Source organism: Bombina bombina, chromosome 6, assembly GCF_027579735.1.
Source record: "Bombina bombina isolate aBomBom1 chromosome 6, aBomBom1.pri, whole genome shotgun sequence".
Lineage (NCBI taxonomy): Eukaryota > Metazoa > Chordata > Amphibia > Anura > Bombinatoridae > Bombina > Bombina bombina.
In genome coordinates, this window is record NC_069504.1 from 880,926,764 (window position 1) to 880,940,364 (window position 13,601).

At 38.7% G+C, this 13,601-nt stretch overlaps 1 protein-coding gene across 3 annotated transcripts in view; it reads left to right on the plus strand.

The window, feature by feature from the left end:
• LOC128663841 (chloride channel protein ClC-Kb) overlaps window positions 1-13,601 on the plus strand; it is a 437,573-nt gene that overhangs the window by 162,903 nt on the left and 261,069 nt on the right. The window contains exon 2 of one of the 3 annotated variants that reach the window (XM_053718372.1): window positions 5,635-5,755. The exons of the other annotated variants lie outside the window; for them this stretch is intronic. Within the exon in view, the coding sequence (XP_053574347.1) occupies window positions 5,749-5,755 (7 nt within the window). The 5' untranslated portion in view covers window positions 5,635-5,748. The remainder of the gene's footprint in view (window positions 1-5,634; window positions 5,756-13,601) is intronic. 3 annotated transcript variants of the gene reach the window in all.

Genomic DNA, 13,601 nt, shown 5'->3' on the forward strand with positions numbered 1-13,601 from the left:
CTTTGCTTTGCCACACTTACTATCATCCAGGGGATTAAAAGATCCACTAAGAGTTAGAGAAGCGCCATAACATGAAATTTGGGGACAATTTATCAATTCCCGGGCAGACATGATTTGCTGTACACTGTCGACATTTAACATTTGCACAAGAATTTCTAGTGAAATGCTTGTGCAATGCCACCCCCTGCTCATTGGTGGCCCAATTGGTGGCACCTAAAAGTTGGCAGACAAGTTAAGAGCAGCGGTCTTATGACCGCTGCTTCTTAACTTAAGTTTCAGGTGGACCTGAAACTTCGGGGGGTAGAAAGCAGGCATCTGCTGCTTAAATCTACCCCCAACTCTGCACCATCAGGCCATGTGGAATCTAGGAACCATGCAGACAATGGTGGTTGTTGAACTCCAAGAACATGTCCTTTAGATTCAGAGGTATGCTCCAGCAACAAGATTGGACGCTGGATATCCTGTATCACTTGATGCAGCATCAAACAGGATGCAAGCAGGTTATCCAAACAAGGTAAGAGCAGTTCATCAGCTCTTTAGCAAAAGAGGCCATATTGAGAAGTAAAAGTAAAACTGTCGACACTTCCACTGTGTCACAAAGAATCCTTGAATGCACCTTTCTGGAAGAGAAGATGGTGATCTCTCTATCCACTGTAGTTCCCAGACGCAAAAGCTGTCAATGGAGATGTGAATGGCAATGAGTCTTCGTTGCAAACAGGATTAACAAACATACGGCTAGATTTAGAGTTCTGCGGCCAAAGGGGTGCGTTAGCTACGCTGGCTTTTTTTCTCCCGCACCTTTTAAATACCGCTGGTATTTAGAGTCACAGAATGGCTGCGTTAGGCTCAAAAAAGGGAGCGTAGAGCATATTTACAGCCACTGCAACTCTAAATACCAGCGTTGCTTACGGACGCGGCCAGCTTCAAAACGTGCTCGTGCACGATTCCCCCCCATAGGAAACAATGGGGCTGTTTGAGCTGAAAAAAAACCTAACACCTGCAAAAAGCAGCGTTCAGCTCCTAACGCAGCTACATTGTTTCCTATGGGGGAAACACTTCCTAAGTCTGCACCTAACACCCCTAACATGTACCCCGAGTCTAAACACCCCTAACCTTACACTTATTAACCCTTAATCTGCCGCGCCCGCTATCGCATGACCCCTGCATATTATTATTAACCCCTAATCTGCCGTTCCGTACACCGCCGCAACCTACATTATCCCTATGTACCCCTAATCTGCTGTCCCTAACACCGCCGACCCCTATATTATATTTATTAACTCCTAAATCTGCCCCCCCCAATGTCGCCGCTACCTTACCTACACTTATTAACCCCAAATCTGCCGACCGGACCTCGCCGCTACTCTAATAAGTTATTAACCCCTAACCCGCCGCCACTCCCCGCCCTCTTACCTGTAAAATAAACCCTAATATAGCTACAATATAAATAATAATTATATTGTAACTATTTTAAGATTAATATTTATTTTACAGGCAATTTTGTAATTATTTTAACCAGGTACAATAGCTATTAAATAGTTAATAACTATTTAATAGTTACCTAGTTAAAATAATTACAAAATTACCTGTAAAATGAATCCTAACCTAAGTTACAATTAAACCTAACACTACACTATCATTAAATTAATTAAATACAATACCTACAATTATCTACAATAACCTAACACTATACTATCAATAAATTAATTAAATACAATACCTACAAATAAATACAATGAAATAAACTAACTAAGTTACAAAAAAATAAAAAATATTTTACAAACATTAGAAAAATATTACAACAATGTTAAACTAATTACATCTACTCTAAGCCCCCCTAATAAAATAACAAAGACCCCCAAAATAAAAAAAATGCCCTACCCTATTCTAAAATTAAAATAGAAAAGCTCTTTTACCTTACCAGCCCTGAAAAGGGCCCTTTGCGGGGCATGCCCCAAAGAATTCTGCTCTTTTGCCTGTAAAAAAAACATACAATACCCCCCCCCCAACATTACAACCCACCACCCACAAACCCCTAATCTAACCCAAACCCCCCATAAATAAACCTAACACTAAGCCCCTGAAGATCTTCCTACCTTATCTTCACCACGCCGGGTATCACACCGATCCGTCCTGCTCCGATGTCTTGATCCAAGCCCAAGCGGGGGGCTGAAGATGTCCATGATCCGGCTGAAGTCTTCATCCAAGCGGGAGCTGAAGAGGTCCATGATCCGGCTGAAGTCTTCTATCAACGGCATCTTCAATCTTCTTTCTTCCGGATCCTTGTTCATCCCGCCGACGCGGAACATCCATCTTCACCGACGACTTCCCGACGAATGGCGGTTCCTTTAAGGGACGTCATCCAAGATGGCGTCCCTCGAATTCCGATTGGCTGATAGGATTCTATCAGCCAATTGGAATTAAGGTAGGAAAATTCTGATTGGCTGATGGAATCAGCCAATCAGAATCAAGTTCAATCCGATTGGCCTGATCCGATCAGCCAATCAAATTGAGCTCGCATTCTATTGGCTGTTCCGATCAGCCAATAGAATGCGAGCTCAATCTAATTGGTCTGATCGGATCAGCCGATCGGATTGAACTTGATTATGATTGGCTGATTCCATCAGCCAATCAGAATTTTCCTACCTTAATTCCGATTGGTGATAGAATCCTATCAGCCAATCGGACATTCGAGGGACACCCATCTTGGATGACGTCCCTTAAAGGAACCGTCATTCGTCGGGAAGTCGTCGGTGAAGATGGATGTTCCGCGTTTGGCGGGATGAACATGGATCCGGAAGAAAGAAGATTGAAGATGCCGTTGATAGAAGACTTCAGCCGGATCATGGACCTCTTCAGCTCCCGCTTGGATGAAGACTTCAGCCGGATCATGGACATCTCTCAGCCCCCCGCTTGGGCTTGGATCAAGACATCGGAGCCAGGACGGATCGGTGTGACACCCGGTGAGGTGAAGATAAGGTAGGAAGATCTTCTGGGGCTTAGTGTTAGTTTATTTAAGGGGGGTTTGGGTTAGATTAGGGATATGTGGGTGGTGGGTTGTAATGTTGGGGGGGGGTATTGTATGTGTTTTTTTTACAGGCAAAAGAGCTGAATTCTTTGGGGCATGCCCCGCAAAGGGCCTGTTCAGGGCTGGTAAGGTAAAAGAGCTTTGAACTTTTTTAATTTAGAATAGGGTAGGGCATATTTTTTTTATTTTTGGGGGGCTTTGTTATTTTATTAGGGGGCTTAGAGGTAGGTGTAATTAGTTTAAAATTGTTGTAATATTTTTCTGATGTTTGTAAATATTTTTTATTTTTTTGTAACTTAGTTCTTTTTTATTTTTTGTACTTTAGTTAGTTTATTTAATTGTATTTATTTGTTAGGTATTGTATTTAATTAATTAATTGATAGTGTAGTGTTAGGTTTAATTGTAGATAATTGTAGGTACTTGTATTTAATTAATTTATTGATAGAGTAGTGTTAGGTTTAATTGTAACTTAGGTTAGGATTTATTTTACAGGTAATTTTGTATTATTCTTAACTAGGTAGCTATTAAATTGTCAATAACTATTTAATAGCTTTGTACCCTGGTTAATATAATTACAAAGTTGCCTGTAAAATAAATATTAATCCTAAAATAGCTACAATATAATTATTATTTATATTGTAGCTATATTAGGGTTTATTTTACAGGTAAGTATTTAGCTTTTAAATAGGAATAATATATTTAATAATAGTTAATTTATTTTGTTACATTAAATTATATTTAAGTTAGGGGGGTGTCTAGGGTTAGAGTTAGACTTAGCTTTAGGGGTTAATACATTTATTATAGTAGCGGTGTGGTCGGGTCGGCAGATTAGGGGTTTAATTATTGTAGGTAGGTGGAGGCGACGGTTGGGGGCGGCAGATTAGGGGTTAATAACTATAATATAGGGGTCAGCTGTGTTGGGGCAGCAGATTAGGGGTACATAGGGATAATGTAGGTCTGCGGCGGTGATGTACGGAGCGGCAGATTAGGGGTTAAAAAAATATGCAGGTTGTCAGCGATAGCTCGGGGGCGGCAGATTAGGGGTTAATAAATATAATATTAGGGGTCGGCGATGTTAGGGGCAGCAGGATTAGGGGTACATAGGGATAACGTAGCTGGCGGCGGTGTACGTAGCGGCAGATTAGGGGTCTAAAAATTTTAATAGAGTGGCGGCGAAGTGGGGGGACCTCGGTTTAGGGGTACATAGGTCGTTTATGGGTGTTAGTGTACTTTAGAACACAGTAGTTACGAGCTTTATAACCGGCGTTAGCCCAGAGAAAGCTCTTAACTACTGACTTTTTTCTGCGGCTGGAGCTTTGTCGTTAGATTTCTAACGCTCACTTCAGCCACGACTCTAAATAACGGCGTTAGAAAGATCCCCATTGAAAAGATAGGGATACGCAAATGGCGTAGGGGGATCTGCGGTATGGAAAAGTCACGGCTGCAAAGTGAGCGTTTAGACCCTTTCCTGACTGACTCCAAATACCAGCGGGCGGTAAAAACCAGCGTTAGGAGCCTCCTAACGCTGGTTTTGACGGCTACCGCCCAACTCTAAATCTAGGCCATAGGTTTATCAGAGCCTTCAGCACTTTGCTGCCATCTTGTTGCACTGCCCACCGGAAGTCTCTTAATTTGCCTTTTTTTATTAAATTTTTTTATTGAGGAATTGCATAGTACAGTTGTTATACCATCATAATGAAAATAATGGAAAACATTTAGCAAAACTTAAACAATAATGCTTTTTATCCCCCTGGTTACAGATGTTGGACCACTCTTGGATCCTTAGTTTTAATGTACAGAGAGATATAGGGAAATTCTAAGTTTGAAACATAGCAGAATTGTATAAACCTTATATAACGAAATGTTCAATTCAAAAGCCAAAACCATAACTTAGAAAGTTAGTATAGAGCTTAAGTAACCTGTAGTAGTGGGAAGATGTACAGCATTAGGTATTGAGTCCAGAGTATAGTGAGAGAATGTCTGTGCTAAATGCAAGATCAAATAACTGGCTTTGGGTGTTATAAACATGAGGGCTAAGGGATTTTGAGTGAAGGATTATTCTAATTCCAAATGTGCTTTATGAGTGTGATGGCTGCCTTTCCTAATACTGTGTTTAGTCTGCCTTTTCTATATCTCTCCCATGACTCAGGCCACTAGCCACGGGGAGAAGGTCAGTAAGGTGCTGAGTGAGTGTAATGAAGGGTTGGCAGTATATATTAAAATTTATATGTGTCTCGCTTTCAGTATTGGCACTAAAAAAGCTGAAGGCGGCTTGCACATTACAAATTAAATTATGGACATTGTCAGACTGAAAGCTTCACTAAAGTGAATGTTACTATAATGTAGTATAGTAAATAAAAACATAAATTTCATACAGATTAACTGGGGGGACATTGTCAAAATGTATGCTTTCCTTGTGTAGATATTACTATAACATAGTCTAGAGATGCAAAAACTTAGAACATTGTAGGTTACATTTAGTTAACTAGGCTAAGGATTTAGAGTCAATACAACATAACACGGGTAAGAGTCCCAACCATATCTTCACCACTATATTTGGGGCAAAAGATCATAAATTCAAGATATTTGTACTTTATTATCCCTAGGATTTTACTGGCATCTTAGGCTGGGTCCCACAGACGGTGTAAAAGTTCCACTGAAAAAGAGTGCTATGATGCTTCAGGATCACAACAGTTGCTTATGAAAAGGGATCGTTGAGGATGAAATGTAAGTTTCTGAAGCATGTAAAGCTAGCAGTTTTAGTCCGGTTGTCTCTTTAGCCTGTGTCAAGGCTTATGTTTGTCTGAGTTAATACTGCTGAGAGGTGAGGGTAGTGCCGTATGTATATGCCTTTGGTAAGAAGCTTCACAGTTGGGTAAATTATAAGTCCAATAGTTGCTAGTCCTTTATCTACTGTCTTCGTGTCCCCACTGGGCGCTGTAGATACTGGACCTGGTGAGGGTGGCAAAGCTATGTCTTCAGAGGCTTGTGATGGAGGAATGAAACTTTTTTCCACTGCAACAATCAATAATGCAAAATGATATTGTGCTAGCTCTGCTTGCGTTGCAAGGTAGGTGTTTAAAGGCTCAGAGGGATTGTGTAAACCATGTCGCACTGCTTTAGGAACATTTCCCTCCGTAGCCAATGCTGGTTTTGTGGCGCCATGTCGTAAGACTGCAGGTTCCAGATGTTTGTATGTACGTGCAAACTGCATGCAGTTATGATCACATCGGGTAGTTTGAAGATCTTTGGCTGAACCCCGTGCTTCTGATTTATCATTGAAAGCGTTTGCGAGACATGGGGCTCTCTCTGCATCTTGCTGTTGCTTCTGGTCATCGTTCAAAAGGTCCTGTACAGGCTCTTATATAGACAGGGGCTCCAATATTGGTTCAAAGCTCTCTATGAAGGCTCTGGGCAGTGATCTCTGATATATTTTAAATAGCAGATTCTCCAGCTTAGCAAAGCGGTGTTCTAAGTGCCGCTCTAGGTCGCTCTCCCATGCGGTTGCCATCTTGAGGTAGGCTATCGGTAAATGTATCAATGGTTATATGTACGTTAGGTTGCTTGAATAACAGTGGTATAATGCACTGTCTGGTGTTAGAAAGAAGGCTCAGTAAGACAGGTATCAGGTGGATAGGGGGGGGTCGCTGCCTAGTAGTGGGCCGCTGCCTTAGGCCTTATATTTCCGATCTGTGGCTCCAGTTTCATAGATACATCAACATGAAGCTGTCATATAGCAACAGATTGATTTATAACTATGGCTTGATGTTTGTTATAAAGAGATCATAATGTGCTGTTTTTAGACTCGGTAATCGGCGGATTATAGAGGATTCCTGTAGAGCTCGCAGAAAATGTGTCCTGTCAAGTACGCCGTTCCGACACGCCCCCCTCTTAATTTGCCTTTTAGTTGATAAATGTCCCATGGCGAGGAGTAATAAGGCAGATGTAATCTGTTCAGGAGGGATTATGTATATTGAATTTTTGTAGGGGCACTAGCTTCACTGCCCCAATGGATCAGCCACTATTGTATTCCCATCTAGCCAGCAGACCATAGGAGCTGCAATCAACTATCTAGAAAAGATAAAACAGAGAAAAGGGTACCAGAATAGCGAGTTATCATAAACAGGAGTGCAAAATATATTGTGACAGAACTATATCTGTAAACATGTCTAGTGGTGCTGTTTTAGTGACACTTAAAGGGACACTAAACCCAAATATTTTCTTTAATAAATCAGATAGAACATGCAATTTTAAGCAAGATTCTCATTTACTCCTATTTTTAATTTCTCTTCATTCTCTTGCTATCCTTATTTAAAAAACAAGAATGTAAAGCTTAAGAGCCGGCCCATATTTGGTTGAAAACCTGGGTTATGCTTGCTTATTGGTTTGCTAAATGTAGCCACCAATAAGCAAGTACTATCCAGGGTGCTGAACCTAAAATGGGCTAGCTCCTAAGCTTTAAATTACTGCTTTTTAAAAAAAGATAGCAAGAGAACAAAGAAATGTTGATAGTAGTAGTAAATTAGAAAGTTCCTTAAAATTGCATGTTCTATCTAAATCACCAATGAACAAATTTGGGTTTACTAACCCTTTAAGCGCAATTTTTATTTTTATTTTATTTTTTTGCATTTTATAGATTTCCCCCCCCCTCCCCCAGTATTTATATTCTATTTCCAAACTAGTATTTTAAGTTTGTTCTTCTGAATGTATGTGAAGCTGCAATCTTTGCAAGGACTAAATAGTTTTATTACAGGAGTGTAAATTAGCTCCGTACTAAAGAGTTTACATTTTAAAGTGAAAATGCACAAAACTAGCAACCACCCAACAAACTACAGTAACAAAGCCATGCTCTACAAAGATGGCTTCTCAAGAGGATTATTTGTCCCCACAGTATTACAGGAAAACTCTTGCCATATATGTTTATTAAAGGGATATAAAACCCAACATTTTTATTTTGTCGTTCAGACAGAGCATACAATTTAAAAAAAAATTGCAATTTACCTCTATAAAATGTCTTAGTTCTCATGATATTTTGTGTTGAATAGATACCTAGGTAGTCATCTGGAGCACTTCATGACAGGAGATAGTGCTGCCATCTTTTTTTTTTTTTTTTTTTTTTATTTCTAGTCAGGTCATGACCATAATCTAGGTCCACATCTATTTATGCCTTTTATACACCTATATAGGATCTTCTGTTTTAAATTAAACTGCAAGATTATACTATGTCACTGTGGAAATTTTGGGTTAGAGACAATTGTTACTTATGTATGTGCATGATTCCATTTTGTATATCCCTGGTACCGGTCCAGGTCCAATCCTAATATTTCTTGTTTCTAGCATACTTCTATCTATGAACTCCGCCCCCCCCGGGGGGCTTATTCTTTAAGCAAAAGGGACACAGATCCCATCTTTAACTCCCTACAAAATTCATAAGAGTGTTTTATTATAGTTAGAGCTGATAATCAGACCCCCAATACATTTGTCCTTCCGGGTTAAGGACTTAGGTTTGTGGTCATAATAGTTTGTAATGATCTATGTCCTTGATATACTCTCCCATGCCCTCTAAATTGAGGTTAGCTGAGTTTATTTCTAGTGGTAGTAGATATATTCCCTTCCCCTCTTTTTTTTTTTTTTTTTTTTTTTTTTTAAAGGATTTTTATTAATATAGAGAAAAAAAAAAATATTACATTCATTTGTCAACACATAGATATGGGTAATTTCTGTACCATATCTAAACAACAACCAAAATATTACAAAGGATACATAGATCATGTATAGGTCGAATATATCATAAAAGGAATACAATAAGATAATAATTCAAAAGGACTCCATATTTAACTATGGTATCATTGAATAACATCCTCTACCTCTGAATTTACCATTAAGGGAAGGAGGAATGAAGCAGAAAAAAAAAGAAAGAAAAAGAAACAGTCTGAAATGCTCTTTCCCTCCCAAGAGAGAAGCTCAAGTACATTCCTGCTTATCTACGTTTGAATGGTTCCATAAATTAAATTATTCTCCTTTAACTCTTCTAAGACTCCTTAGTCACTATTTGCAATCAAAAGCGGGTCAGCTTTAACTAAAAAATAACTTCTTCTGGTTTCAATATGGTCATTGAGTCTTATTTCTGTTACTAAACTGGATACTCCAAATTAGGCTGCTCAATGGCCACTTATTGACTGGCCCTAATGCCTTTAAAGACTGGACTCCCTGAAATATCTACATCTAAGATCAGCATATTTACTTCTTTATATATACCTAGTTTTCGGGACCACTATTGATTCGTATTAGAGGGTACTTTTCTATTCATAAGCTCTATATAGTGCTCCTTAGAGAAACTTGATCCTAATACGCTAATTGGCACAACACTCTCTGAATCAAGCCTAGGGGAGAACAACGGGGGGGGGAGAAGAGAGAAGAGAGAAAGAAAAAAAAAAAAAAAAAAAAAAAGTTACACTTTAAAGACCTCCTTGGACTTCACTTCTCAAATCTATTCCTCTGAAAACCAGAGCCTCGGAAGATTCCCCCTTTCAATTTGTTGTTGTATCCAGGTGGACCTTTTCCAATAAGATACCGCCTGTCTCTGTGTTTCCAATGGGAGTGAGCAAATATATTTCTTCCACTTATTAAAAAACCGGGGCAGCTGTTTGGAATTAATATCTCTTATATTATATTGTTCGAACACCATCTGATGGTGTACTTCTTTTAAGAAATCTTTAAATCTAGGGGTTTTTTTGCCTCTCCAATTTTTAAGAATTAGATTCCGCCCTATCAGTATGAGTAGATTAATAAATCTATTATTAGGCATAGCGAGAGTATATTTGCATAGAAAGAAGATCTGAGATAAACTGAGTTTAAATCTTATCCCTGTTATTTTAATGCCCCAGAAGATTATTTTCTGCCAAAATTGATATATTTTTGGACATGTCCAAAAACAATGTGTCAGATCTGCATTCTCAGAATAGCATTTGGGACAGTTTTTCCTTTCCTGATCCCATTTGGCTAGTCTAGCCGGTGTAAGGTACACTCTGTATATCATTTTCAGGTGTGATTCTTTCCAGCTATGCATAATCGTAGTGCCTGAGACCAGTGCTATGCTCTGCAAAATTGTCGTGGTGTCTAAGGTAATTTTATCTTTGGACCACTTATTCGTTATCTCCACAATATTATGTTTCCCCCCGATTTTCAGAATGATGTCATAAATACGAGAAATAGTGCTCACCCCCTCATGGTATTCTCTAATGATTGTTTTTAGTTCTTTACTGTCAATTTCCAGCCCTGTATCCTGTCTCAATTTCTCAATCCAATGTCTAACCTGTAAGTAGGCAAAAAAACTAGTCCTAGGGAGATTAAATTGATGAGATAGTTTCTCAAACGATTGCAACCTCAAGTTATTACCTTCACATATTTGCACTACATAGTTCACTCCCCGCTCCGACCATATCTGGAATATTGAGGGGTCTAATCCCGGCGAAAAGCCTGGGTTACCCCGTAAGGGTAAAAACTCTGATTTCCGAAAATCGATTCTTAATTCACTACATATTTTTTGCCAAGCCTGTATTATGAATTTAAATGTAGTCAATTGGTATATTGTTCCAGGAAGACTATTTGCAGGATGGTGCAAAATTGCCTTTAAGTTAAAAGGCTTGATTACTGAAGTTTCAATCTCGAAAAAGGAAACTAACTCTTTTTCAGAAATCCAGTCTAACGCGAATTTGGCTAAAGCTGCATAATTATAAAATTTAACATTTGGACATGCCATCCCTCCATAGACTTTTGGTAATGTTAATTTGAATATGGAAATACGTGGTTTCTTTCCTTGCCAGATAAATCGATTAAAGCTCCTATAAAGAAAGGTCAAGTCTTTTTTATATAGTAGCAAAGGGAGGTTCTGCAGAAAATATAGGAGCTTTGGGAACAGGACCACCTTGATCAGCATAATTCGGGCTGTAATTGAAAGCGGTAAATTGCCCCAATTCTGAAGCTTCCTATCCAGTTCTCTAATACATGGCTTAAAATTAAGATCATACCATAGGTTAGGATCTTTGCTCAATGTGATGCCTAAATATGTGATCTGTGTTGTTTCCATAAAAGGATAGTTTCTCTGCTCACAGGGTTTATGTATCCACAAAATCTCTGACTTCTCATAGTTAATTTTATAGCCTGAAAACGAGCTAAATATGTTGAATATCGTAATAAGCCGAGGGATAGAAACAGCTGTATTACTAAGGAAAAGTAACAGATCATCTGCAAATAATGAAAGAACCACTCTAACTCCTCCAATCTGAATGCCCTGCATTGCCTTCCGTAGATAGATTGCCAATGGTTCAATAGATAAATTAAAAAGGAATGGTGATAATGGGCAGCCTTGACGCGTGCCACGCCTAAGAACTATCTTATTAGTAGGGTGCCCATTCACTATTATTGAAGAGGTTGGTTCTAGGTAAAGCTGTCTAATGAATTGTTGGAAAGTCCCCGTTATACCAAAGTTCTCCAATGAAGTAAACAGATGATCCCATATAATGGAATCAAACGCTTTTTCGGCGTCAATTGTGAGGATAGCCTGATCGGGTTTAGCGTAATGTCTTTTCTTCTCCAGTTTATTCCAATAATGGTCCAATACTAATTGGACTTTCCGTAAGTTCTTAACTGGATTTCTACCCATCATAAAACCTGTCTGATCAGGATGTATCATAGATCCTAAAGGAGATTTTAGTCTGTTAGCTAAAATGTACGTGAGGATTTTATAATCTTGGTTAAGGAGTGAAATTGGCCTGTAAGAGGATGGAAGTTCTGGGTCCTTACCTTTCTTAAGTATCAACACTATGTTAGATGCCGCAAATAATGAAGATTGTGGTTTATTACCTACAAAATATTCATTAAATAATTTACCTAAGACTGGAGATATTTGTTCCAGAAGTATTTTATAGAATTCAGCCGGCAAATCATCTGGTCCGGGAGCTTTTCCAGATTTTAACTTTTTAATAGCACTTACTATTTCTTCCCTAGATATAGGTTCATTGAGTCTCTGAAGATCTTCTGTTCCTATTTGGGGTAAACTTACCTGTTGCCAAAACTGCTCCTTATTTACCATACTGACCTGCTTGGTAGCATAGAGGTGTTGAAAGGTTTGAAAGAAAGCTTCCCTTATCTCTACAGGGTCGGTCACTCTATTGTTCCCAATTTTCAATGCTGCAATATAGTTTTTTTGTTGTCTAATCTTAATGATTCCCGCAATATATTTAGCCAAAACACCCTGTACCCCTGAATAGAAAGCTTTAAGTTTTTGTTCCTCTGAAATTGACTGTTGTTTTAAGAAGAGATCATATACTGATTTACTGTTTTTATATTTATTCCATAGATCAATAGAAGGATTGCTAAGATATTTGCGGTAGCTATTTCTCAGTGTGTTAGAGAGTTGCTCCTCTCTCTTGCCCCGGATCGCCTTAACTCTTGCTAAATACGCCTTGATCTCCCCTCTAAAGACAGCCTTCGCTGTCTCCCAGAATATTTCTGGTTTATCTAGATAGCTTGCGTTATCAACCTGGAATTGGTACCATCTATTCTGCATCCATTTTCTAAAATGGACGTTGTTAATCAAATGTCGCGGAAAGAATAAGCTATTGTTTCCTATTGAGGGTTTATCAGTCAGACCAATCTCTAAAGAGATGATAGCGTGGTCTGAAATCACAATATCCTGAATCGCAGTCCCGATTTTCATTTTTAACATGTGTTTCGCGATTAAGAAATAATCAATTCGAGAAAAGGAGGAATGTACACTTGACGCACATGTATATTCCCGCTGATCCGGGTTTTGTAACCGCCATATATCTTGCAAAGCCAATTTCTGGCAAAATTTTTGTAAAATAATTGCTTCCCTCGCTTTTCTTGGAGCAAATCTAGACTTTGATCTGTCCAAGATATGTGAGAAAGCCATATTAAAATCACCAGCTACCACAATATTTTTCCCGATATGTAGGAACAACTTTAGACTAATATCTTCCCAGAAATCTTTATCTATCGCATTCGGTCCATATACATTACATATAACAAAATTGCAATTGTTAATTTCTATCTCAAGAATTTGAAATCTCCCATTGATATCATTAAGAACTGAGATAATATTATAGTTCAGTTGCTTATTTATTAAGATAGCCAAACCTCTGTTGGTCTTATCATAGGGGGTGAACACTACCTCCCCCACCCATTTACTTTTAAGTTTTATGGCCTCCTTGGGCCGGAGGTGGGTCTCCTGTAGAAACACTAAATCAGGTTTCTGTTTCCCTAGGTGTCTAATCAGTAGTTTCCTTTTGATCGGGGATGAAATCCCTCCAATGTTCCAAGAGAGGAAATTTAGTTTAACCATTTAAGGTATTACGGAGGGATAGGAGAACGGCAAAAACAAAAAAAAAAAACAAAAAAAAAAAAAGGGAACACCCCTTCTTCTCTCCCCCCCCCCCCCACAAACCCATGTTGCTTTTCCTACCATTATCTGTTCTTCTCTTGTGCCAAAGAAAGTAAATAACAGGGAAAAGGAGAAAGAGCAAAAAAAAATCCATCTTGTTAGCCTTAT